Source organism: Drosophila melanogaster, chromosome 3L (assembly GCF_000001215.4).
Source record: "Drosophila melanogaster chromosome 3L".
Classification (NCBI taxonomy): Eukaryota; Metazoa; Arthropoda; class Insecta; order Diptera; family Drosophilidae; genus Drosophila; species Drosophila melanogaster.
In genome coordinates, this window is record NT_037436.4 from 8546643 (window position 1) to 8573527 (window position 26885).

Consider the following 26885-nt stretch of genomic DNA (forward strand, 5'->3'; position numbering starts at 1 on the left):
CGAGCGAACCACTCGCTTCTATGGCCCGCTCATTCGAGTTTCGTCCGTCGTCGGTGCCAATTCGTTCGATTGTGCCGCGCCCGATATCGCTATTGAAATATATATATATATACATATATCTACCCATATATATGTATAGGCGATTCGTACATATATGAATATCGCATATCGTGCATATCGTTCAAGTTCAAATATCAAAAGAGTTTCCAGCCCAATTGTGGGAATTAAAGAAGGTATATACATGACGAGAGTGCGCGGTCATAAGTGTGTGACATATGGTGTTATTTTTATCCATTCCGAGTGGAATATGTGCCACAAAAAGGCAGTTCCATTGTGTAACTAAGTTCAAACGCCAAATGCACGTTGCGCCTGCGCGATGCGCGCCAAAAACCCATCGGAAAACCCTTTTCCCCATTTCGGATGTCGAGCGTTTTAGAAAACAAGCTGAAAATTACCTCATCGCGCTGCCGGCGCCAGCGTCGACGTCTGCCGTTTGATGTCTGCCCCTGACTACGCTGGTCCACAGAGAAAAAATTTGGATTATAATAGATCACTAGGCTATATCTTATGACGTGCTAGCGAAATCTTAGGACTAGTCAGATTAGCATAATTCGCTTTTCACGATGATGCTTTTTTTTGTATTTGTATATGGATATAAACCTGAGCAAAGGGTTCCATTCAACAACAATGTATAGTATTTGATTATGTAATCAAGAAGTACTGCATTATTTATATTACTGTTTATCAAAAAAATACTATATTATTCTCTGTGTACACAAACATATAGATATTTCATTCTATATTTCTTGCTTGCCTAGCAGCTGGCGGCTGGCCTCCCACTCCCCTCCTCCACAAATGCGATTTATCTTTAAGATACAACGTACGCTAAGATTTGTTTGGTATCTGTACGTAGATTTATTGTTTTTTTTTGTTACGCTCTTTCCTCGCTCTTCTCTTCACCGATTTAAATATCTCGCGTCTTTCGATGTTTTGTCATAATTTCTCTGGCTTTTGTCCTGTTTTCTACACATTTTTTGTCCGATTGTTTGGCAAATTTCGCCGTCGCTCCATTTTGTGGGCGTATTTTGTATATTATTTATCCATTATCTCGAAATGTCAATGCGCTCGTTTAAAGCTGTTGTTATTTTCAGTCTCTCTCACTTTTTCGAGCGTTTCGACCTTATTAGCAGTGGGCTTCGGTTTTGGAATGCCCGCCACATAAACACGCTTCGGAAACATAAAGAAATCGAGATCGGAGCTCATTTTCACTCCATGCTCCACTGTGTGGGCAGTGCATCGGCTCCACATCTACCAAATATTTCGGACGTAGACGTGGGGACGCTCAGCATCCGCCAAGATATTAGTACACTTCACAAATATTAATGCTCAAAGATCTAAATATCATTATCAAAACATTAAAATATGAGTTTCTTATTTGGAGAATGCATGTTACTTTGTTCTTCTGGAATTCTGTTTTCTACTGACCCATTGTCGTTCATAATAAATATTTCAACACTTTCATTTTCTCCTGATAAGATCTTTACTACATGTTAAAACACTCGAAGGAAAATAAGTATGAGAGTGTTCCAATTTCACCATCTTATCTGCAATTCGATTTCCTCCTCAAAACTCAACTCATGATATATGTACCTATTTCTAGGCAAGCTGATATCAGTAATGTCTTTATACTTCATTGTTTGTATATTTGTATCCGTACAATCCAATGATAATAATCCACATGTTTGGAATGTTGCTTAGACCTCGATTTACTATATATTTATAAGCTATTTATAGCAATTATCCAAAAAGTATTACCCGGAATTTGTTAAGTGATCCGCGTGCACATTCGGCTCGGCTGGAGCGGCAATTCATTGAGCAAACTGATTTGTAACTCGGTCACTGGTGGAAACACTGGTGGGCAGCAGCTTGTGTTGCCCATTTTGGGGCACGTTTCGATTGCCAGACAAGTGACTGCATTTTCCACTTGTATCTGTTGGATAGTTTTTTTTTTCATGGTTTTGCATACTTTTCGTTCGCCGTTTTATTAATTGAGCTGTATTCATTAATTCTTTGCTTTGCTTTGGGGCGAGACGAGTGCAAAGGTCTTCCACTGATCGCTGGCCATACAACTTTCGAATACGAGATTGATGTCCCGGGGATGTTTACGCAGCGAGGATTACTTCATAATTTCGGGACTAATTGAATTGGTTTTTTTGGGCAAGCGTGAGATGGGAACTTTTTGATTGCTTGGTAATGTGAAATGACACTAAAATAGGGCGTGAAAGTTAAAAGTGTAAAAATCGCTTATGAACCGTTCAATATTTATTCACCCATGTTACCTCTGTTATATATTTCGATTTTTCGCCCATTTGTTCGATTTACTTTTCAAGCTCAATTAAAATAAATTAAGCCACCCGTTCAACTCGTTACAATATCGAAAAAAAAACTACTGGCGGCAACCAGAAGAACAAAAGCAAAACGACCAGCGTAATAACAATTAAAAAATAAAAATAACAACTGGTGTGTGTGCTCTATTTTCTTAACGCCTCAGCATTTTCAATGGTTTTGTATTGCACTTGAGATACATGAATGCATACATGCTGAATATACATTGGCTATATATAGCTACACTGGGCAAACAAACCATCTACAATATTATTGATCTTGTGTAGAAGTCCTAAGATAACACTCAGATATGTTGTAACTTAGGTTCTGTACCAAAGTCGTATATCTATTAAGATATGAAGAACATACTTTTCTGCTTAGCGGTCATGTTTTCCCTACAACTATGCAACTTGATAAACGTTTTTGAGAAAATCTTAAATATTGTTCTCTCTGTACAACAGATACAGCTACTTGGGGCTGATGTGAGTTTATGTGGGCTTAATGCTGCCGCACACATGTTTCGCTTTTTCACCGGACCTGAATCAAACAACCGAAATGCTAAATAAACAAAATGGGCCGCAGAACTCAGAACTCGTAGATGATTCCATATTGAGTTCGATTGGCCGTAGCGTATTGTGGAATAGTTTATTGTTTTGGAATGTTTCTTAATAACGCGGAACTCGAGTGGCGGAGGTGGAAGCACCGACCAGAAACGACCGATCTGAATCGGAATCTCGAACATTTCCATCTCGACTCAACTCGATTTCACTCGATTCGCATTCCGTTTTCGCACGCACACTCATCGTTGAGTCATTAAGAATCGCTGGCAGGAAGGAGTAGAGATGGAGCCCCTTGTTTACTATTAATGCTGATAAAGAATATGCATTCGCTTCTAAAAATAAACGGCAAGTATTCATTCGCATTTGTTGTCTGGCCATCGGCGGCATAACGTTTATTGTCACCATGTTTGTATGCAAACAAACGCATGCGAAGATTTATGCAAAAATTTTATTTTTTTTCCCCATCGACCACTGGACTACCGAACTTGGCGAGAGATGTGTACGTATCATTTTATTTGTTTCGTTTATCGCCGATGGCAGTGGGGATTGGATTGGGTTGGGCTCCACCGATCGGGTTGCCGCCTCCTATATCTCACGGTGGGTGTCGTAAATCCCTGGCCGATTACGTCAGTAATTCATTGGCGCTTTTTTTTTTTTGCCGGAGAGCCTGAGAGTGAACACGCATTTGGGCACTTCATCAATCTGTCAGTCCATCAGCGAAACGATTCGATGCGGTCAGTCGATAAGTCCGCCTTGGCATTCCCATTGCAATGGGTTGCGGTTTGTCACACACCCCCTGGATTCCCGCCGTGTGGAATTGTAATGAAAAATTGATGGAAATCTTGAGGATTCCGATTTTATAGCCCCATAGCGCCAAGTGAAATTTCTCTAACCGAAACCATTAGACGAACAAATTAGCATACATATTTTGATTGATTGGTTTTTAATTAGTGACAAAAAAGGTTCTATGCTTATGAGAAATATCTGAAACACATGAGAAATGTGTATAAGCCATTTTAACATTTAAATTTGAACAAAACATAAAGAACTAAATTTTATATCATCATGGACTTTTAAAGCGATATTTATGATCCGTGACTCAGTTGCGTTGAATCTAGAAAACTTTCTTGTGGACCTTGGCCGTCATTAAGGAAGTTATAGTGTAGTTAACCCCACATTTTATGCATTCCTTTCCCGATTTGATTATCTCTCCTCTGGATGGCTCCCCTTTTCCGGCGATTGTCGTGTCCATCGGCAGTTATCGCTAGGCTTGGCCTTGCCTCGCAATTTATTTCCATCTGGCTGTGGGGATTGGGTGGCTCTTTTAATCAATGGAACTGCTTTGTGTGTCGCCAGTGGCAGTGAGTGAGTGTGAAAATAAAAATTCATTTCTTATTCGGCTTATTCGAATGCATTGGCATTCGAGTGTTTGAGTGCTGCCCCTCAAAGTCAACTCAGCTGCAGCAGCTTCTCGCCCCTCTCGCAGGGATGCCCCTGACTATTTGTTATATCGCTATATATAGAAATACGCACATATAACTTTGTATATATGGTGTATGGCACTGTCGCTTTTGGCACTCACTTGTGCGAAAATCCATTGGAGCCCGACTGGCGGGAGCCTAATTTTTTGCCGTCTCCGATTGACGATGTCGGCTGTGGATGAGGGGCAGCTTACGGGTGGAATGGGAGAAGTAGGTGGCCACCGGAGAGGGTGACTCAAAGAAAAGAAGGGGGGCTCCTTCTTAAGTGGGTAGGCAGTGGCATGGGAATGGAACTTGGCATCCAATCATAAAATTGCTTGGCAATGTCTTTCGTATGTAGATGGTGTATGAGGCACGTTGAGAACAGGAAGGAAGGAAGCTAAGGCAATCCATGTTGGCAGGAAATGTGAAATTTGTTTGGGGGGAATATACACTGAAGTCGGTAAAAGTGCTGACTAAATATGTATATTCACGAGCAGTATCTAAAGTTAAAATCAGTTTGTATAAGATTATGTAAAGTAATATAAGAAGTCTTCTCAACTCTGATTTTTTTTTTAAATCACAGCATATACATTTTCAATTTCTTTATCTTAACAAAGGAGTATACATACATGTATAATCTCTTTATTCTTAGATTCTTAGAGTTTGGGTATCATAAGCTGAGCTAATTACACGCACGCTCCTTTCCAAAGGATTTATAATTAGAGCATTGATCCTTATCACTTGGTTGACATAATTTGGACACATTATGGTGTGCCACCACCTTGATGATAATTGAAAATTACAGGGCCATCGAGACCTTTCAGTCAACCCGATCCCATCCAGCAACCACCCACTTGCAGTCGACTCCCCGTTTTGACGTCACTTCTGTCGTCGCCGTCGTCGATTCATTCGATTTGATTTGTTTGTTTGCCTTACCCACCCACCCATCTGCCCATCCATCCATCCATCTAGGGATCTCCATCCATCCTTTGGTCGTTTGTTCGTTTGTTTATTTGTGTATTTTGTTACTTTTAATGCATCTTTTATCTGGATTTTGCCATCATCATTGGCTGCCCATTGTTGTTGTGCTGGCGATGCTGATAGCGATACACAAATTTGAGCCCCATTGTTGGCCACATTGCTCATTGCCCATTGCCTCAGCGGAGTTGCCCCAGCGACGATGGCTTGTTTACTCAAATTACAGCCGCAGTTAGGGGTTATCCAAGGTGCACATATAGTCCCTGTATGTCAAATCTGCCAAGTTGACCCCCGTTGTGAGTTTGTGAGTACTGAACTGTGCGGACTGTGCTTTTTTATCGGGCCACTCAACTTGGATAGTTTTCCATGGGGAAAATGTATTCGATGAAAATGCAAGCTCAAGGAGAATATTATTTCAAGTAAAAAGTGTTTATTGGCGATCATTTGAGTTGAGTTGAATGAACCAATCCGAGAAAAAGAAACGTAGGAACGTGACTGTTGTTTATAAGTCGTTTAAATCTGAACGAATTCGAGTTGAATGTGCAAAATGTTCAAATAAACAATGTGGGCAATACCTTTGTGGGCATTACAGTAAACAATCGGGCATTTCATTCGATTCTTTAAGCATATATGAGCTCCTTTGCTCTTCTGTACTTCTCATTGCACTTTAAATCGTTTTAAATAATTCAAGAAGCAATCTTTATTCTGACTTCTTTAAAATTCGCTTTATAGTTTGAATCAGTGCTTTTATGAATGGACACTCAGTCAGCTTACATAGTTCTACAGAATAAACTATATTTTTTTATGGGGAATCCGTCTAGCTTTTGACTGCCATAATTACGCTCATTAGGCCATTTACAGTACCTTGTCACTGGATCGTGACACATTTGTTTAACGATCAGTTTTTTTCGCTGACCACCTCGTCAATTTCCGCTGACATGAAAAGTGAAATAAAAGTTTTTACACGAGTCGTTTGATGATGCTGAGTTACATTATTCAAGCGCAACCAAAAATCAAGCGAGTCGCCGGTGGGCATCGCGCTCTGCGGCCATCTGTTGGACCTCCAAACTAGCCCGTGTGTACTACACATAAATTGAAAATTTCTATAAATTCAGCTATGACTCAGGGATCGAGCAAAAAATAAGCAAATGAATGAGCCAAGAGCAGCAGCATCATCATCATCACCGCCACCAGCCAAGTACAGTGAAAGCTCCACAGAGAGACCCTTTCGATGGATCAAAGATCTGTGTGATAGGTGAGATTCGGCTAGCAAAGAATTGACTGTGTGTGAAGATTCGGTGGCCGGCTTCTTGAGATGCTCAGCTTATCCGCTTAGGTGGCAGCGTTCTATTTCCAGTGTTGCATGAACATCGTGCCACAGTTTCTGCTCAGGGGGCAAGTGTGATCCGTAGGGATTGCCTTTTCTCACACTTTTAGTTTCGAAACTGTTCATTGATTTTATATTTGGGGGCGCATCGAATAGAAAATCCAAGAGATTTGTCTGCTCTCCAAATAATATTTGTTTACCTTGAAAGTTCTCGTTTGGACATGGTATTTATAGCGCTCCATTTATACATATATATATAGAATGGATTTAGGTTTGGGCACATATAGTATGGCTGTTGTTATGGTTTAATTAAAATCTGTTTTGCTTTTATCGTAGAGGGAACATTTTCCTCGAGCGCTTTTTTCAACGCAATTTACGTTGGATTTTCTTTGGCAGTTTATTTAAATTCTCCTTTCTCTCGTTTTATTTTTATTGTGAGTTGTGATGTGATTTATAGCATTGGAAGCTGATTTAAGCACTTGCATGTGTAGTCATCACCGCTCGCATGTGATGATGTATTATTTTATTTGTCATTATGTGTGTACATAATTAGTGATTTTGGGCATGTGCTGAAACTTACCCGAAAGACTAATCCAATACACAAAAAATGTGAGATTAGTATAAATATAAAAATGAATAGCTTTTATGGAAGACAATTACTGCGGTTAATTCTGAGAGTATCTTGCGAGTATTATGAATAGCTGCCCGTTTCTATCTCGGTTTTCAACATGTGTATCTGCTGCCGTTTCGGGTCAATAAACCCATACAACAGTTCCTCCTAATCTGCCGTGTCCACGTTGTCTGGCTCGGTCATAAAGAACTCGAAACCCTTTTTAACAGCTCGGAGGTTCGGCATTGTAGAACGTGCCTGAGCACCTAGACCGACATCTGGCTGCATGGCAGAATCGTGCCAAGGTCTCAGATTGTGTTCGCCATAACTACGTGACGCTATCGTTTTGTAATTTTGATTGCTCCGCGAAGACTGATACACATGCGAACCGATGTAGTCTGTATGAACGCAATCAGCCGTCGACCTACTAAATGAAAACTATACAAGCTACAAAAACAACGCCCACAATCGCAGTTTCGCTTTCATTGAGCGGCTGTGTTGGTGACCAGATGGGGGCCAGGAGATCAGTAGGAGGCACCCACGCCCCATGCTATTGTCTTGCCAACAAGTCGAGGGCTGAACTGCACCTGTAATAAGTCGATTTGGGGGATGTGAGGCGATTATTCACAACCCATATTATAAAGTTTTTAAGCGGGCTCAAAAAATGTATCATTATTAATCTGATACAGTTATGTAACTCGACATATTTGTTGCAAGTTGTGTTGCTCACAATACTTTTAACTTACATCTTTTAAATGATTTTTAAGAAATGAACCTTTTAGGCTTGTATTTTTCATGATGTCAATTATCGTTAGATTCTTGAATCATCAATTGAAATATCATTTCTTTTGTGACTAACAATGCCTGGGGCTTTCAAAATTGTCTGATATCTACAAGTGAAATGTTTAATTATAATTTCAAGCTAAAGTCAGTCATCTGTTTACTCATTGATTGGAATGTTAAATTAAACACATTTATCAGTAGGCATGAGTTAATGTTTTGAATACTATATTTAAAATATTATTTTGCCAAATCATAAAAGTCCAACACAAAATTTTCATATGCAATCAAAACAAAATTATTTATGCTCTTCATATGGTTTTTTATATTATAAGTACCTAAAAAAACTTGATAATTTTGTAATCCTATGTTTACAAACATAAATATGAATTGTATGAATAATTATTAGAGGATTAATGTTCAGAAATGGGGATCATAGTAGCCGCATTCTTGACCAGCTTCAACTGACAACCAATCTTCACCGGATCCTCCGACTTCTCCAGCCGATCCCGATAAGCCACATTGATGCACTCTTTTGGGCATTTGGGTGTTGATTGATATTTTTTGTTGCTATAAACAAAAGTCGCGCTGGCGATGTGCAAACGCCGCTAATGGAAAAGTCTGGTGCAGCATTCTTGGAATGGTATTCTATGTGCGCACATATCGATGGCTGTGCTCTTGCTCCGGCTGCCTTGGTGGCATTAACCGCTTCTTCTCCTCCAGCGTGCCCCACCTAACAGACTCGTCCACATTCACATCCACATCCACATCCTCATCCACGTCCACCCATCGGCGCCGAGGTCGAGCTGCGCTAATATGGAAAATGAAAACAGGAAAAATACTTTGTGCGTTTGCAGTTGTTTTGGAGTGGATGGCTTGGGACTCTATTGAAGTTGCGACAGTGGCAACTGGAGAGTTGGATATAGATTTTCCTATAACTGCCCGCAGTTTTAACCGTTGGCTCTGTGTTTCCCTCTCTTTGCAGATCTTCTAAACAAATCAAATAAACGACAACCGCAACGAGCAACGAAGAAATAAACAACGCAACAACAACAACGACCACACATAATACTGCCTTAACACCTACACACACACACACACACACGGGCGCACACACAGCAAACAACTTTCGTTAAACACATTTCTCCACTATCATCTACGGAACAACTGAAACTAAATCGAACCCAACCCATTAGCCGAAGATAATCGGCTGAATACGAACTGAGGTAAGTGAAGGTGTGAATACAGATTTGCATAATCAAATAATTTTGTTAGTTTTGGGGTTAGCAGGCTGGTATTGTTGAAAAAGTGATTTCTATTTGGATATCTCAGCTATATTTACTCATAAGAACTTTGAAAAACAAAGTTATTTGGGGACTTCTATTAAAGTTAACAATTTTATCGAGTGTAAAAAGTTAAATTGCTGTTTTTGTTTATCGCCAAAAAAACACAATTAATCAAGTTGATCTGAAGAACAACAATCCTACCTATAAAAGAGAAAAATGCCTTCTCGTATTTTATTACTTTAGTTTATGCCTCAGAGGAGTCCTTTGTATCTGGTCCAATTCTATTTTTCCACTTAACAAACAGAAATAAAAACTGTGCAAATTACATAAAACGGCTCCACATTGGCGCAGCTCGATGGCATTTTGTTATCCGTTCCTCGAAAGGACGATGAGGAGGGGAAAACATGGCTGCGAAGGAGTAAACGTGTCCCAAGACAAGTGAATAGTGTGCAGATTCCTTGGTGGCCACCACAGGACTCCTACGCACGGCCACACGCGTTCCAGGACGAGGCAGGACACACTCACTCGGATCCCCATGTACTCGGCTATATGGCCAGACAAAATGGTGGCTTTGGCGCCAGGATGTCGCGCCAGTTAAGCTTATTTTTTTTTTTTGTTCTTCGCTTGCTTTTATGTCGACAGCGATTGCACAGATAAGTGGGAGTGGGCGAAGATTACTATCCGACCGCCTTCCCATTTGTATCTTAAGGATTGTTGCTTGCTGTTCTACTGTTCTAAGCCACAATTTTCTTAACTCATTCGGTAATAATTAATCAAAGTAAATCAGATTAATTAACGAATGTAACGCAGAAAACGGCGATCTCCCGCTGTTCGATTTCCCGGTATTCTTTAACCATTATTCATTTTGCATGCCCCGATGAGATTGTGAGTTTCTCAGATAAAAAAAAAAGAAAAATTACAAAAAACACTCAGCCACGTTTAATTTATACAATTTTAGCCATGTAAATGGCGCTGGCAACAAACAATTCTCATTGTACATAAGGCGAAAGCGAAGTTCAGCCATTGGTGGTCCATGCCACCCATCGGGTGCTCCCAGTTGGTGGTGGATTTCCCGCACACACACACACACACACAGCATCAAGAAAACCCAAGTGAAAAAGCCAAAATGTTATTATGCTTTAACCCAAACCCTCCCTTCTGTGTGTGTGGATAGGCAATTTTTACGATCTCGCATAGCAGCCACCTACTCACATCCTTTTCGCGCAGCCGGGCAAGAATGATGCCCGGGCACATGCCATCTCATACCGGCATCCCAACAGCCGAACAGCCCAGCATCCTGGCAAGCTGGCATCCTGTACGCGGAGCATGCGCGGATCGTCCGACAGGACGACGCCATCGAGTCGCGGATTCACACAACGGTTACGACTAGTGGAATGAATGATGCTGACATCAGAAGCTCACGATGTGTCGCCGGCATAGCACATCATTCTAGGCCTAGCCGCTGATCGGGCAGGACTTGCCAGTTCAGAAACCACACAGAAAGTTGGTCTAGTCAGTCAGTGAGACAGAAAGAGTCTTAAGTCGCGTTCTGAAACCGTTTTGTGCCTGAGTTCTTGTTGAGTTTTTGAAACTGCAAAACAAATTCGTTAAGTTTGGCGGTCAAGTGCCTTTTGTACCGTTTCGGTTCCTGTTTTCTCGTCATAGTTCGTGCCTTATACCTAAGAAATATTATTAACTTTTTAAAAATAACACACACACACACACACTGAAAACATAGCCACACACACTGCGTTGTTGTCGTCGAGTGCCTTGGACAGATACTTTACTTTTAATAGACCTTAAGTCGATGCGATCCAATCGCCGCTCAAAACTCTGCCACTAATTTGCCTTAGTAAACACATAAAAAAAAACCAAAAAAAAATACTATAATAAATTTGTTACCAAGCTTTACACGTTTTTAACAATTTATATACAAAAGTCACACGTTTATATATACTTTACAAGATTTACACAAAAACCAAGCTTTTATACTAGAGAACTCGAGAACATTTGAAACGTTATTTGTTATAAAATTCGAGAACATTGAGAATTTCCACGTTATTATGATGTATACGCGTTTTAAAGATTTTCCAAATTGTTAGCGGTTTTTGCCATCGTTTTGTGTTGAGTAATTTGTAAATTCAGTTTCGGTTCCGTACAATTTGTTGTACAAAAACGGTACGCTCCGTTGCCAACACCACAAACGTGCCTCAGCTCGTCGAGCAGTTGCCGCAGCAGGATCCGCAGGACTCGAAGGAGTCGCAGGACTCGTCTGAACCAGCGCTGCCGTCGCAGTCAACGATTTTTAAAATCCCCTTTCAACAAAACCCTGTAATGCCTTTCGATGACAACGTCTAGTAAACGATCGCAAAGATCCTGTTAAAACACCAAACACCAAAAACCCAAAAAAAAAAACACTCTTAACACAACACCACACACAAAGATACACACACTACGCCCGAGCGTGCCTTTATAAGCATTAAGCCTTAAAAAGTAACCACAAGCTGTGTGCCTTAACGTTTTTCGATCGCCACTCACGAAAAAGTATTAACATCTTCAAAAAGAACATCATTGTTGATAAGATACCACGATGAAAGTAACAAAGTGTTCAAAAAGTAAGTAAAACGTAAAAAATAAATCTTGAAGGTCTATGAAAAAATATCATAAATTGTAAAATACGGAAGATTGAAATGATTTGGATGGGTATTTTTTCCATTGTAAAACAATTTTATAAATGGGGATGAAATATCGCAACTAAGGATGTCTAATTTTTGAAGACCCAAAAGTCCATCTTCATCTCGAACTTTTCGTCTGCCTTTTTTCCCTGCATATTGAACTCCACAAGTTGCCTGGCTGTCCACATCCGCACTCAATTAATTAGATGTGCTCGTAGAAAAACGTTGCCGGCAGTAAATTACATCCATTAGCAGCTCAGTGTGACTTCTGGATGGAAAGTGGTTGCCAATTAGTGAGAGGCTTCGACTCCACCACCGATTCCTTGCATGGGTTCCATTTGCATTCGGATGGTATCTGGCTTGGTGGCCAGCTGTGGAGGAGGAACCACGAAAGTGGGTGTGGATGCAGGCGGAGTTGGGGGTATCAGCATTTTCCAAGCGCCCACTGTGAAAATTCGTGGCAACCGCAGGCAAAATTCGCCGCTTAGTTTGTACTAAAATTAACGAATATTTTCATGATTATTATGTTTTATTACTTGTCGGTAAATTGCAACTGCTGAGTGCCATAGGGAAATGTCTTCGGAAAGCATTAAGTTGCTGGGAAACTTGAAACCGTTTAAATAAGGGGTCCATTGATGTACTACATCATTTATTGTTTGCTCTTTTGACGAGAGAAATCCATCTTAACGTGACTATGATAGCTTTTCTTTTCTTACTCGATATCCCTATGTCCTTTCTTTGGCTGTTTTCTCTTGTTCGGCACATACGAGCACATAAAGTTAATTGAATTAATGGGCCGTATCATATTACAATATTCAATAGGGTTGAATGGTGGTATGTAGTATTGGTGTTTAACAAAAAACCAAATGTGCTTTAAACTGAAATGACTGAATGAGTAGAATATTCAGACTACATCTCCACAAAAAGCAATATTAATTTACCCAAAATGAATGTTTCTGATACACCAATTGCCTCAACCAAGTTTTTGTTTGGTGACTACCTACCGCTCCTGAAGTTTGAACCTGTTTTCCTGTCGCGCAGTGTACATTCATATCGGATTACGCAGTGATTGCTGGCCGTGCTTAGCCACCTCCGCCACCCTCTCCTTCCGGCTGATGCTGCGCAGGATTCAGATACTTTTTGACCGGCTGGCGCCACTCAGGCGCCCTAAAAAGTCTACCAATTCTCCAAGAGAAAGGGGCACAATGTGAGAGAACTCTCCGGCGGCAAAATGAGGGTGAAATTGCGGTGACTGCACCCTTTGACCGAAGGTTTCTCTCCGCAAAAAGCACTGCGCAAGCGCTGCTCTCTCCGTCGCTCTTTCGGACTTTCTCTTTCGAGTCCTGCCGGTGGTGGTGATGGTGCCACCACCAGACAACGATGATGTCCTAGACACCGAAGGGATGCTGATGCTAACGTCGGCGGAGCAGCATCCAACCCTCTGCCGCTGGCTCAGCCGCAACGTTGAGTCAGCCTTTTCATCACTTTCGTGCCAGATTCCGTGTAGAGCAGACGTGCCACTCCAGCCGGACGCAGGATGCCGACAATCGGTGCCATACACAGCCGCCATATGGAACCGACATCCTTGTTCCGTTGTCGTTGCCCCCCTACAAAAAGTAATTGTGAAAGTTTGTGCTTGATATTGTGTGTGTCGTCTGCCGGATATTTCAAGTGCTTCCTCTTGCTCTCTCTCTGTGTGTTGTGTGTGTTCTATCACACACACACACACACGAAAAAAAAAAGAAAATAACAAAACATTTGTGTAAATTATTGATTTTCACATGCTAGAGCAAACAATAATGGTAGCGTTTTTTCCACCAGAACACTGACACACTTAAGCAGCTTTTGTGTCTTAACGTCGGCAGGATCAAAAAGCGGGCGACAGAAAATCAATTACTCCTGCCTTTTGGGGATGGAGAATGTGGCATTATGAAGGGAACTTGGCTTAAAATCCAAAGCCTAATCATCAAGAGAACGGAGCATGCAGAGAGAGTTGGAGAAGTCACCAAAGTGGGCTTACTTTTCTACCCCATAAGGATACACTACAATGGGCCTGGGTTTTCTGGCTTTGATTTGGCCTGAACTCAAGTGTCCTGCGTTGCCCTCTCCACTGCCTATTTGTGTTTGTGTGTGTGAACATCTAATGCCCTTGTGTGTGTGCGCGAGTGCTTCTGGAGAAGATTTTCATCAGCAATTTTATCGGCCGTCTGCAATTTGGGTGGTGGCTGCCACCGCCATCGCCCCTTTGCTCGCTTTGCCGGATGATATCCTTGCGCTTTGGGGGTGGTTTCGGTCTCGGTCGATGGTTCCGGGTTTCGGCTTCTCTGGTGTCTGTTTTCCACTTTTAGTTTGTCCTCTTAAGTGTAATTCATTACGAAATTAGTATATTCAAATGTGGACTAACAACACCAAAGAATATTCACTCCAAGTGAACTTAATCAATGTCATAAACTGCACTTTCTGCTAGCTCATTTGACTCCCTTTATCTTAAAAACATAAGCTCAAAATTGTATAAAATGAGGAAATTCGTTGAAATTTAAGCTTATTTTTTGTACCAAAAATAAAAATCTATCCCTTAATATAAATTATCGCTGTGTACTTGATTAGTTGCTAAAAATTAACCAGAAGTTCTCTTAAACCTTATTTTTCCAGTGCCCATTGCATTTTTCACTTCCTTGGAAGTTTACCCAAGGAAACGACGACGAAGCGGAGTAGAGAGAAGTAAAAGAAAAGGAGCAGCGGAAGTCGAAGTGAAGCAGCGGAGACGACGCCAGGATGTCCACACTATCGCTGCGCATTCAACTGGAGGGTGGTCGGGTGACCAAGACCATACAGTTCCAGCCCAACACCACAGTCTTCGATGCCTGCAAGGTCATTCGCGATAAGTTCGCCGAGGCAGTGCAAGGACAACGTATGTGAAGACTAATTTCTCAACCAATTCCATTTTTAAATCAATGATTTCTTTTTATTTTTCTTATAGCCAGCGAATATGGACTGTTTATCTCTGATGAGCAGAACCAGCAGGGGGTTTGGTTGGAACCGGGACGCACCCTGGGCTACTACATACTGCACAACCAGGATACGCTGGAGTATCGCCGCAAGACACGAACCCTACGTGTTCGTATGTTGGATGGCGCTGTAAAGACCATTCTGGTGGATGACTCCCAGCCGGTGTCGCAGCTTATGGTGGTCATCTGCACAAAGATCGGCATCACCAATCATGAGGAATATGGATTGGTGCGCGAGGACAATGAGGCGCAGAATGAGAATCTGCCGGACAACAAGTTTGGAACGCTTACCCTTAAGCGTAAGATTATGGAGAAGGATCGCGATGCCAAAATGGAGAGTTTGCGCAAGAAACTAAAGACGGACGATGAAAGTAAGTTACTAGTTTTAGTCTGTAAAAAGTAAAACATTAAAATGGGGTTTTATTTCCAGTGAACTGGGTGGATGTGAGTCGCACATTGCGGGAGCAGGGAATAGATGAGGCAGAAACTGTTTTGCTCCGTCGGCGATTTTTCTTCTCGGATCAGAATATCGATTCGCGGGACCCCGTGCAATTGAATTTGCTATATGTCCAAGCCAGGGATGCCATTCTGGATGGAACCCATCCTGTCACCCAAGACAAAGGTGGGTCTCTTAATTGTATGCCCCTAAGAAACGCCTTTTAATAATTATCAATTCTTTAGCTTGCGAGTTTGCTGGCATCCAAGTGCATATTCAATTTGGACCGCATAATGAGGCCAAGCACAAGACCGGATTTCTAGAGTGAGTTAGAGATTTGTCCAATGTCCATTACTTCATTTAAACAAAATTGTATCTATAGTTTGAAGGACTTCCTGCCTCAGTCTTATGTGCGCACCAAGGGAATCGAGAAGAAAATCTTTTCTGAGCACCGAAAGCATGTGGATCTATCCGAAATCGACGCCAAAGTCCTGTACACCAAGACCGCCCGGGAATTGCCCACCTACGGCGTTACCTTCTTTCTGGTCAAGGAGAAGATGAATGGCAAAAACAAGCTTGTTCCCCGTCTACTCGGAGTGACCAAAGATTCGGTGCTGCGCCTAGACGAGCACACCAAAGAGATCTTGATCTCGTGGCCCTTGACAACAGTACGCCGTTGGGGCGCCTCGCCAAACACCTTCACTCTGGACTTTGGCGACTACGCCAATCAATACTACTCGGTGCAGACGACGGAGGCCGAGCAGATTGTCCAGCTTATTGCTGGCTACATCGATATTATTCTTAAGAAGAAGCAAACCAAGGATCATTTCGGAATCGAAGGCGATGAGGGATCCACAATGGTGGAAGAGTCAGTGGCACCATCCAAGTAAGTGTAGCTGCTTAGTGTGAGTAATATAAATCCGAAATCATTTCTCTATTTATATTATAGAGCCACCTTCTTGCAACACGAAACGAATCGCATGGAGCAACTAAATGTGGAGAGCTTGGCTCATCCAGGCATTATGCGTCCTTATGACGGTAAGTTATAATTAAGTTTTATATAGCACTTTAGCTTGAGCTGATTATTATTTGTTTAAATGTCAATGTTTTTATTCAATTTGTACGTTGGATTAATGAAGTACATTCTGAAGATGGTTTCTAAACAAGTTTTTCATTTATCTTTAATCATTCATAAGGATAAAAACTCAAAAATATCTTTGGAGACTAAACCTATAAAAATTTACTCTAGGTTTAGAGACTCTACGTCTATTCTTAGATGCAATGTATTAGCTTTTTGCTTATTTATTTTTGTATTGCTTTATTGTAAATGCTAATTTATATTTTTATTTCTTTTACCAATCCCCTCTGAATTACGCCGAACGAATCGAAACATAGGCGAGCGCTCTTATATGGAGAATGAAGTGCAGACCGTGCAGTACGGTGCCTTCGTCGGCCAGGTGAACCATGCCCACCAGCCGCCCACGGTGAGTAAACCACACCTCCATGCTCAGCCCAAAACCACCAAGCATTCTTCAATTTCTCCACTTATTTACACTAAGCCATTTATTTATTTCACACGCATTTTACTTAAGTTGCCACTGCACATACGTTTAACACTAGCTTACAACTAAATCTGATCCACAATACCATAATCCCATCCATCTAAACCAAAACTAACATGAATCATTTCTCTAATCCTTTCTCCTGACATGCTGCAATCTCAAAATAAAGCCAGTGGTCATCCAATGTTTTACAAAGTATGCATTTCGCTGGAGAGAGTTCCTTCCAAAACAAATACTAATTTTTCATTTAAAATATGTTACTTTAGACTAAGGAAGTTCGCATTAGTTCTGTAAATCTGACGGAGCCACAGCGAGCTCTGCTGGGTTACATATCCGCTGGCCAGGATGTCTTAATTCGCGCTGACGAAGAGCTGCGCACCAAGGTAAGATAATTGACTTTTCTAAAGTGTAAGTTATCTAATACCCAGTTTCGTTTCTTTACAGGCACCCATCCAAGAGCTGGGCAGTGATTTGCGCTCTATTGAATGGCGTGAGAACACCCTAGACACTTCCAAACAGGCGGTTAGCAGTCATGTGGCCACCATGAGCGCTGCCACTGCCCAAATTATAACCGCCTCTCATCCGGATGAAGTGGATACAGAGGCCATTTCGGCATCGGTCTCCCAGATCGCACAAACAATTCCGGAGGTGACCAAGGAAGTGCGCCTTATTGCAGCCTTAATGGAGAACGACACAAGTGGTGACCAACTGCTGGAGGCCGCCCGCAATTTGTGCAGTGCCTTCAGTGATCTCCTCAAGGCAGCCGAGCCAGAAAGCAAGGAGCCGCCACAGCATCTGATCAACGCAGCCAGTCGTGTGGGTGAAGCTACAACTCATGTACTCAGCACAATTGCCGAAGAAGAGGTGCCCGAGAACCGTGACCTTCACGACATGCTTCTGGCCTTGGCCAAGGCGGTGGCCAACACCACTGCTGCCCTTGTGCTGCGTGCTAAGAACATTGCCGCAAGCTGTGACGATGAACAGGCCAGGAACCGTGTTATTGGAGCTGCCAGTCAGTGTGCCCTGGCTACCAGTCAATTGGTGGCTTGTGCCAAAGTTGTGGCACCAACGCTCCACAATGCTGCCTGTCGTGAGCAACTAGAAGCGGCTGCCAAAAATGTGGCCAGAGCCGTCAACTCTTTGTGCGAAGTCTGCAATGAAGCCAGCAATGATCCTAAGCTGAAGGCCGATCTCCTGGCAGCTGCTCGTGATGTGTCCAAGAGCCTCACTGATATGTTGGAGCACGTAAAGCTGAGCTCCAGGGAGCATGCCAATCGCACCAGCACCGAATTGAGTCCTGTGGAGAACGTGATAATCGGCACTGATATTCTGGTATCTACTCACGATCCCCAGGAGATGGTGCGCCATGCACGTACCCTTGGACAAACCACTGCTCAACTTATCCAGAGCATCAAGGGGGAGGCGGATCAGCAACAGGATGCAGACATGAAGCGTCATCTGTTATCCGCCGCCAAGCAGCTGGCGGATGCCACTGCTAAGTTGGTAGAGGCCGCTCGTCTCTGCTCATCCAACCCTCATGATTCGGATAACCAAAACGCTTTGCGTAAGGCAGCGGAGGAACTTCGGGAGATCACCACTACTGCGGCTAACACGCCTGCAATGAAACGTGGACTTATCCAGCGACTGGAATTCTGTTCGAAGCAAGCAGCCTCAGCAGCTACCCAGTGCATCTCGGCGGCCCAGAACGCGGTCCAGCATAGCCAAGACCATCAGACTAAGGAAACCCTTCTGCAGGATTGCAAGCGAGTGGCGGACACTATACCACGACTAGTCACATCCTTGAAAACAACCCGTGCGCAACCCGATGATCCCAATGCACAGCTAAATCTCATCGAGGCTGCTGAGCAGTTCATTGAACCTGCTCTGCAGGTGTCGAAATCGTCGAGGGCTCTACAGCCCACTGTCACTGATATTCCATCTGCTACCCAACTATCTAAGGGTGCCTTGCACTTGGGACAATGTGTCTCGGAGCTACATTCGGTAGCACAGCGTGCTCGTGATGCCTGTGGTGGTCAGGAACTGGAGTCAGCCCTAGAGGAGGTGCGCAAACTGCACGACGTGTTGGATGATACACGCCAGGCTGCTATCGCCGGGCAGTTGCGTCCATTGCCGGGACAAACCGTGGAGAATACAGCCGATGAGCTAAGAAAATCGGCAAAGAACGTGGGAATCGCCTTGAGCCAACTGCTCTCCTCTGTGCTGCACAACCAGCGCAGTTACGCTGGAGCTGCTGGACGGGACACTGCCCTGGCATTGGGTGATTTCACCAGAAGCGTACACGGAGTGGCGGCCACAACACAGAATCCAGCTATCATAGACTGTGCTGATGATGTGGTAACCAGCTCGGCACGGCTCATTGAGCAAGCTCAACGCACGTTGCAGGGAGCATCTAACCCGGAAGCGTTGACCCAAGCTGGACGAGAGGTCACCGGAGCCCTATCCGCCACTGTTGACTGCATTCCCGGACAGCGAGAAGTGGATGTGGCTTTGCGGAATGTCAGCGAATTAAGTGAAATCCTATCAATGAGTGAATTCCCACCTTCAAGCCGTCCATATGCCACTCTGCAATCGGAACTTAAACAAGTGGCAGAGCAGTTGAGCAGCGCCGGTGGTGAGATTGTGGTGTCGTATTCTTCACCAGCTTTGCTAGCCGAGAGTAGCCAAAACTTTGCTGCCAACTATCGGGATCTATTGTCCGTCAGCATGGAAATGGCCGGTCAAACGCAGGAAGAGGAGGTGCGCTCACATATGATCGAGTCCCTGCGACATGTCTCCACTCAATCATGCTCTCTCCTCTCGACGGCCAAGTCGATTGCCGCCGATCCAGGTCAACCTAATGCGAAGAACCTGCTGCATGCCGCTGCCCGAGGTGTGACCGAAAGTATCAATCAGTTGGTTGATGCCAGCATCCAATCCGCTCCCGGACAAAAGGAGTGCGACAACGCTATGCGCAACATTGAAGCCTTGCGTCTCATGTTGGATTATCCCCATGAACCTATCAACGAGTTGGGATACTTCGATTGCGTAGAACAAGCCACTGGAAAGTCAAGAAACCTTGGCTACGCTATCTCCGAGATGATCAACAATGCCAAGCAGTCGCAGCATGTGGAGTTTAGTCAATCGGTGAATAACGTTAACGACTCCATTCAGGGATTGATCGAGAGCTCATCGCAGGCTGCCTATTTGATTGGAGTTTCGCATCCTTCAAGTGTCGCAGGAAGACCAGGAATCATCGACCAAGCCCAGCTTACTTGGGCCTACCAGGGAATCCGTCAGCACTGTGACATTGTGAGCAGCCAGCAATCTACTAAGCCGCAAATGATTTCTGCCCTCACGGTGATTGCAAAGCACACCAGTTATCTGTGCTCCATTTGCCGTCAGGCCTCGATGAACACATCAAACCCTGTGGCCAAGAACGAGTTTATTGTGCTTGCTAAGCAAGTGGCCACGGCTACTTCGGACTTGGTGCAGGATATCAAGGCTATTGAGGAGCAGTCGGCTGGAGGAAGTCGAGAGCGTCTGGTGGATCCTTTATTGGAAGCTGTCAAGGCTGTGCGTCAGTATGCTTCGAGTTCAGAGTTCAGTTCAGTGCCGGCCAAGATATCTGCGGAAGGCAGGAAAGCCCAGGAGCCAGTCATCCAAGCGGGTCGCGGTGTAATCGATGGTGTTGTGGAGATGGTCAAGGCCGCCAAGTCATTGGCCCTAACGCCCGATAATCCACCAGTGTGGCAACAGCTCTCTATGCACTCCACCCCGGTGTCGGAGTCGGTAAAGCGATTGGTGGACAACATTCGCGACAAGGCTCCTGGACAGGCACAGTGCGAACAGGTGCTCCACACTTTGGGCACATGCACCCGCGAATTGGACAGTTGTGCCCTTGCCGTTAATGCACAGGGTCTCAGTCAGCGACGGGATAACAACTTGCATGGATTCAGTGGCCAGACGATGAACTCTGCTTCCGAGCTTATTGACAAACTGGAACCTATACGTATGGCTGGCAAGAACAATGCCGAACAACTTGGTCACGCAGTGGGCGAAATCTCGCGTTATGTGGTGCCAATGGTTAATGGAGCAATTGGAGCTTGCACCCACATTGTTCACAGCCAACAGCAAATGTCGCTAATTCAGCAGACCCGTTCGGTGGTGGAAAGTGCCATTACTCTGGTCCAATCGGCCAAGGAATCGGCTGGCAATCCTCGTGCCACTCATGCCCATCCCCGACTGGATGATGCAATCGATGGCACAAGGGAGGCCATTCAGGAGCTGCAGCAAACCGTGGAGAAGATCAATGCAGAAACGGGCATCGTGACTGGATTGATGGAGCAGGTGAACCGTTCCATCACCCGTTTAACCGATAAGCGGCAGTCCCTGCTGAACGCCTCATACTCGGACACCTTTGTTGATTATCAGACGCGAATGGTGGCGCGAGCAAAGGAAATCGCCAGTCTGGCCAACGAGATGAACGCTAAGAGCAGCGTTGAACCATCGGCTCTACCTCAACTCGCCGTGGACATGACACAAAACTATCAACAATTGACTCAGGACTCCGTTGGAGCAAGTACCACCACTTCTTCGCCGGATGTGGCAATGCGTATTCGCACCACAGTTATTGATTTGGGCCGATCGGTGAGCTCTATGATTCAGTCGTCGGCCGGCGGAGCACGACCCAACGATGCGGGCGCCCAAAAAGAAATTGCACGCAGCGCTCGAGAGGTGTCCGAAAAGGTGGCCCAGGTGCTGGCGGCTTTGCAAGCGGGATCGCGTGGAACTCAGGCGTGCATTAATGCAGCCCACACGGTATCCGGCATCATTGGAGACTTGGATACAACCATTATGTTCGCTACCGCCGGAACTTTGCATTCGGATGGTGATGGAAGCTTTGCCGACCACCGCGAGCACATACTTCAAACGGCAAAGGCTTTGGTGGAGGACACCAAGGTTCTGGTGACTGGAGCTGCTGGAACTCAAGACCAGCTAGCCAACGCAGCTCAGAATGCTGTGTCAACCATAAGTGAGTGCAATTTAAAGAAAATATTACGATACTAGCTTACTAATACACTAAATGCTTATAATTTAGCTCAATTGGCTGAGGCAGTAAAGCGAGGAGCATGCTCGCTGGGCTCTACCCAACCCGATTCCCAGGTCATGGTCATCAATGCCGTCAAGGATGTAGCCTCTGCACTTGGTGATTTGATTAACTGCACTAAGTTGGCCTCCGGCAAGTCCATCAACGATCCCTCCATGCAGGATCTTAAAGAGAGCGCCAGGGTAAGCCGCACCTGTCCCATTTTATACCCCCTATCTTTCTCTATTACTCTCTCTCTTTCTTGATCTTACGTAGTTTTTAAACTCTTGCTAATAAGCTTTCGTTGTTGTGGCTTTTAGTATCTGCAGGGTGATTCCCTTAACTGATTTCAAACTATCTGAAACATGTAGCTTTCAATAATGCAGTTAAGGGAATTATACTGCTTTAGTTTCTTATCCTCACTCACAAAATTGTAACTGACTTCAAGTGGTTATGGTTTGTGCTCCTAAATTATACCAATTGGTTTATCATAAAGTTTCAAAAGGGACCAAAGACTATAAGTAAAATAGGACTGCATTTTTGGAATACGGACGGATTTTTAAGGATTCATCTTTATTTTTATAATCATTTTTTCTTTTCCACGCAAAATATGTAACGCGCATACGTAAATGTTGTTTGTGGCATATTGAAAATTCAATAAACATCAAATGGCTTTGGCACTCATCTACTCATACACTCAAAAATAAAAAGAGGAATCCCAACACCCGCTAAAAAAAAATCAACCTCATAAATGTATCTGTGTATATTTGGACCACTGCTGCTGTCTGAATTTTGGAATGCAAAAGATTTAAATGGCGTTTCCCATGCATCCTGCTCCCTTTAAAGCTTCAGCTATGTGTTGTCGTTTTTTTTAATGTTATTAATGTTATCAATGTTTAACCGAACGCACCCATGAAAAGCCCACTACTTGCATTAATTCTCTGGCGGCATCGGCAGCAAACAATAGATTTCTTGCCGGCTACTCAACCACCCTTCTTGTCCAGCTCTCTAACACCGTGGTCATGCCAGTACCATCCCTTCCGGCTCTGCTGCTGCTTACTGCGCTCTCCCAACCACCGAGGCACCCCAACCACCCACCTATCCAAACACCCACCCTTCCGAAACAATTGTCCAACCACCCCACCTTACCACCCACCACTTCCAACGTTTGTAAAAAGAAAACCGAATGGGAAAATCCATAAATTGATGTATTTTTTCGTTTTGCTAATTCGTTGTGCCTTCGACGTATCTGCTCTTCTTTTTTTCCCACAACACACAAACCGAACAAAAAATAAAAAAAAAAAAAAATACACTCATGAACTGTACAAAAATGCAAATCGAATTCAAACCGCTCCACGCTCCTCCTTCTCTTCATGCGCTGCGCTCGCTGTGGAAAACAATCTGCTATCAAATCGATATCAAACCAAAATCTCCATTCATCCGCATATACATATGTATGTACAAATCGAAAAAATAAACCAAAAATCGAATCGAAAAATACGCCGAGCAGACGCTTCAAGATGTTTGCCAAACAGCTGCCCACAATGGCCATTCAAAAACTAACCCACAGTCCGAAATGCGAAGTGGCAGCCACATCCTCCTCGGCAGCAGCAGCATCGACATCATGGCCAATTGAAATTCTGGGACGAAATTCTACTTGCATTACTCCATTGCACAATGAAACATAATTTTCGCCACTCGAGAAATTGAATTCAATTTGATTGTAAGAGAACTTTTAAGTGCTGGGAAGAGCAATGAGAATGCAAAAGTTCTCTTGAAATGCTGACTTTTAAAACAGCAAACTTTTAATTTTTAATTTGAAAACGCTTACCTGGCGCCTAGAAGTTCCCATTTATCTCTTTTCAATGTTACCAAGTCATTTTTAAAACTAATTCTTATTACTTATGCGTATAATAAAAAATCAATGAAATATCATTTTTCTATATTTTAGTTTTATATTAATTTGTAAGAGTGCCAAAGCCAATTAGAATGTTGTAGTAGTAGTAGTAGAATATCATATGTAGTGGTAGAGTAGCTTGTAATCGTAGTCATTCTCCTATCTGTAAGCAACTCTCTTCAAATCACTTCTTTACTGACCAAAAACATTAATCACAAACATCTCTGCTCTGCTCCCAAAAAAAAAACTTCTTTACATTCGCAAACGAATAGGTTATGGTGCTGAATGTGTCCTCACTACTAAAGACTGTGAAGGCTGTCGAGGATGAGCACACTCGCGGAACTCGTGCAATGGAGGCCACCGTAGAAGCCATCTCGCAGGAGATTCGGGTAAGTTTATAAAAGAATTTCTATGGAATTTAATGTAAAACCTTAATTATTATTCCTCCAGGCCATGCACTCTCCCCCACCAGTTGGCAACACCCAGGTGGGACCCGAGGATCTGATCCGAGTGACCATGAATGTGACGGCCGCCACGGCCAAGGCTGTTGCTGCCGGAACCTCTAATCTGCAAGCTGATATTGTATCTGCAGCCAATCTGGGACGCCGTGCCATCTCTGAAATGCTTATCGTTTGCCGCTCCGTGGCCTGGAACTGTGCCGAAACGGAGGAACTGAGATCACGTACTCTGGAGGCAGGAACTGCTGTCGGAGAATCGTACCGCGATCTGCTCAGTGGTATCCTGCACAATTGCAGTGCCGACGATCGCATGCATTTGTCGCGTCGCGTGGCCAAGTGCGTCACCGATCTGGTGGCCATGGCCAGGCTGCTGAAGGGCTCCGATTGGATCGATCCCGAGGATCCCACAGTCATTGCTGAGAACGAGCTGCTGGGCGCTGCTGCCTCCATCGATGCCGCCGCCAAGAAATTGGCTTCACTGCGTCCTCGTCGCCAGGCCGATGTCAAGGTGGGTCTTTGTTTGCTATTCCTTACATACTTAAACCTAGTTTAAATGGTGAATGATAACTAACTATAGTGAATTAACTGAAAACTCATCCTAATATATAAGCGGTGCTTGATTTATCCTTAACTTGCCCTTCAAAACGAACTAATTGATGGTTCCAGTGAGATATGTTTGATATTCTTGGTTGTTTCATTCAAAAGTTCACCCAGGAATCAAACATATTATTACTGTGACCCTCGCCAATCTACTAAAACACTCAGCTCAAGAACTTAACTAAATTCCATTGGTGATCGTTTCATTCTTTTTCGCCTCAAGTCACCATGTAATAATATTTCACTTTTGATTTCTTTACCACATAGATTGAACTCGACGAAAACATGAAGTTTGACGAAATGATCTTGGAGGCTGCCAAGGGCATAATGGGAGCATCCGCTGCCTTGGTGCGTGCTGCAAACGCTGCTCAGCGTGAGCTCATCGACACGGGCAAGGTGGCCCGTCGTCCGCTAACGAGCTCCGACGATGGTCAGTGGTCGGAGGGTCTCATTTCGGCCGCTCGTCTTGTGGCCGCTGCCACTCACAGCCTGGTGGAGGCTGCTCAGAACCTGGTGCGCGGAGTGGGCACCGAGGAGATGCTTATTTCCACAGCCAAGCAGGTGGCCGCTTCTACGGCTCAGCTACTAATTGCCTGCAAGGTGAAGTCCAATCCAAACTCTGAGGCCGGACGTCGTCTCCAGGCCGCTGGCAATGCAGTGATCAAGTCCACAGACAACCTGGTGCACTCTGCCCAACAGGGCCTGGAAGCAGAGGAGGAACATTCGCTTAAGATCAACACATCGATGGTCGACGGTATGGCACAGGAGATCAACGCTCGATCCGCCGTGCTGCGTAAGGAAAAGGAACTGGAGGAGGCGCGTCAGCTTCTGAAGAATGTACGCCATGCGCAGCGCTACGCGAAGAACGCTCAGGGATTCACCACAGACGAAAGTGACACCGAGTACGCCTATAGAAGCCAGAACAATGTATGAAACATGTTTATCACTTTTCCACATTGTTATATTTTGTATTAGTCTTTGAAAGCACCAGCAAAAGAAATTGGCATTGAGATGAATTGCTAAATTGAAGCACCAATTTGTTTAAAGTAGTCTAGTTCTAATATCTGGTGTGGGGTAGCAAATCTAACACGTAACCGATCTAACCAGCAGTATTTCTTTTCTCTCCTCTAACCTCTAATCATAACAGACTTTGGGTCGCAGCGGTTACTATGGTTCCAGCGAAATGCCCAGTTCGCCAAGCTACTTGTCCGGTGGGCAGCAGCAGAAGCATCACTACAACCATGCCAGTCCGCAGCCGCAGCACTTCCATCACCCAGGAGCGGTGTCTCCACCGCCGTCCAACTATCCGCCGATGGATGATCCCAATGGTGACTTCCCACCACCACCGCCACCACTGTCTACAACCATTTCTAACATGCAAACCGCCACGTCGGGTCACAGTTTCCGCCCTAATCCCAAGCTAACAGCCAATGCCGTGCCCAGGCCCTATCCAGGTAGTCCTGGCGGCAGCAATGGCCTAATCTCTGCACCCACCACCACAGGCACACCCACTAACACAAACTACCAGCAAAGTTATGAGTCGTCCAGCATTAAAACGCTAAACTCATCCCCACCGGCGGTGCCAAAGAAGCCCACTGTAAACCGGAATCTGGCGGCGTGTGTGCAGGATCTCCATGACAAGACGTTCGGTCAGGGCGGCGTAGTACAACTTACGGGCGGAAATGGCTATCCAGGTCAAAACTACGAGGGATACACGTCCAGGTGCGCTTTAACCCATACCCTATTGATCGCATTTGCTAATCCTCTTGATAAATTG

At 44.1% G+C, this 26885-nt stretch overlaps 1 protein-coding gene, 1 long non-coding RNA gene and 1 other non-coding gene across 10 annotated transcripts in view; all 3 read left to right on the forward strand.

Annotated features, from left to right (window-relative positions):
- Positions 1-26885, forward strand: part of rhea — a 29409-nt gene that overhangs the window by 1642 nt on the left and 882 nt on the right. The window contains exons 1-17 of one of the 8 annotated variants that reach the window (NM_001274660.1): positions 33-233; positions 9089-9329; positions 14717-14975; positions 15045-15443; positions 15503-15694; positions 15754-15832; positions 15891-16394; positions 16458-16546; positions 16904-16992; positions 17240-17265; positions 17337-17453; positions 17515-22102; positions 22169-22359; positions 24326-24442; positions 24504-25019; positions 25376-26035; positions 26256-26830. In NM_001274660.1, the coding sequence (NP_001261589.1) occupies positions 14840-14975; positions 15045-15443; positions 15503-15694; positions 15754-15832; positions 15891-16394; positions 16458-16546; positions 16904-16992; positions 17240-17265; positions 17337-17364 (1542 nt within the window). In that variant the 5' untranslated portion in view covers positions 33-233; positions 9089-9329; positions 14717-14839 and the 3' untranslated portion in view covers positions 17365-17453; positions 17515-22102; positions 22169-22359; ... (2 more) ...; positions 25376-26035; positions 26256-26830. Of the gene's footprint in view, positions 1-32; positions 234-9088; positions 9340-11321; positions 12005-13525; positions 13681-14716; positions 14976-15044; positions 15444-15502; positions 15695-15753; positions 15833-15890; positions 16395-16457; positions 16547-16903; positions 16993-17239; positions 17266-17336; positions 17454-17514; positions 22103-22168; positions 22360-23666; positions 24091-24325; positions 24443-24503; positions 25020-25375; positions 26036-26255; positions 26831-26885 lie in introns of those variants that run through there. The other 7 variants (NM_001274659.1, NM_001259745.2, NM_001274658.1 and 4 more) reach the window with 7 other exon arrangements.
- lncRNA:CR43910 (long non-coding RNA:CR43910) lies at positions 22693-23222 on the forward strand. The gene has a single exon (NR_073920.1). It is a non-coding gene; the product is annotated as a long non-coding RNA:CR43910 (long non-coding RNA).
- mir-190 (mir-190 stem loop) lies at positions 25157-25256 on the forward strand. The gene has a single exon (NR_048240.1). It is a non-coding gene; the product is annotated as a mir-190 precursor RNA (primary transcript).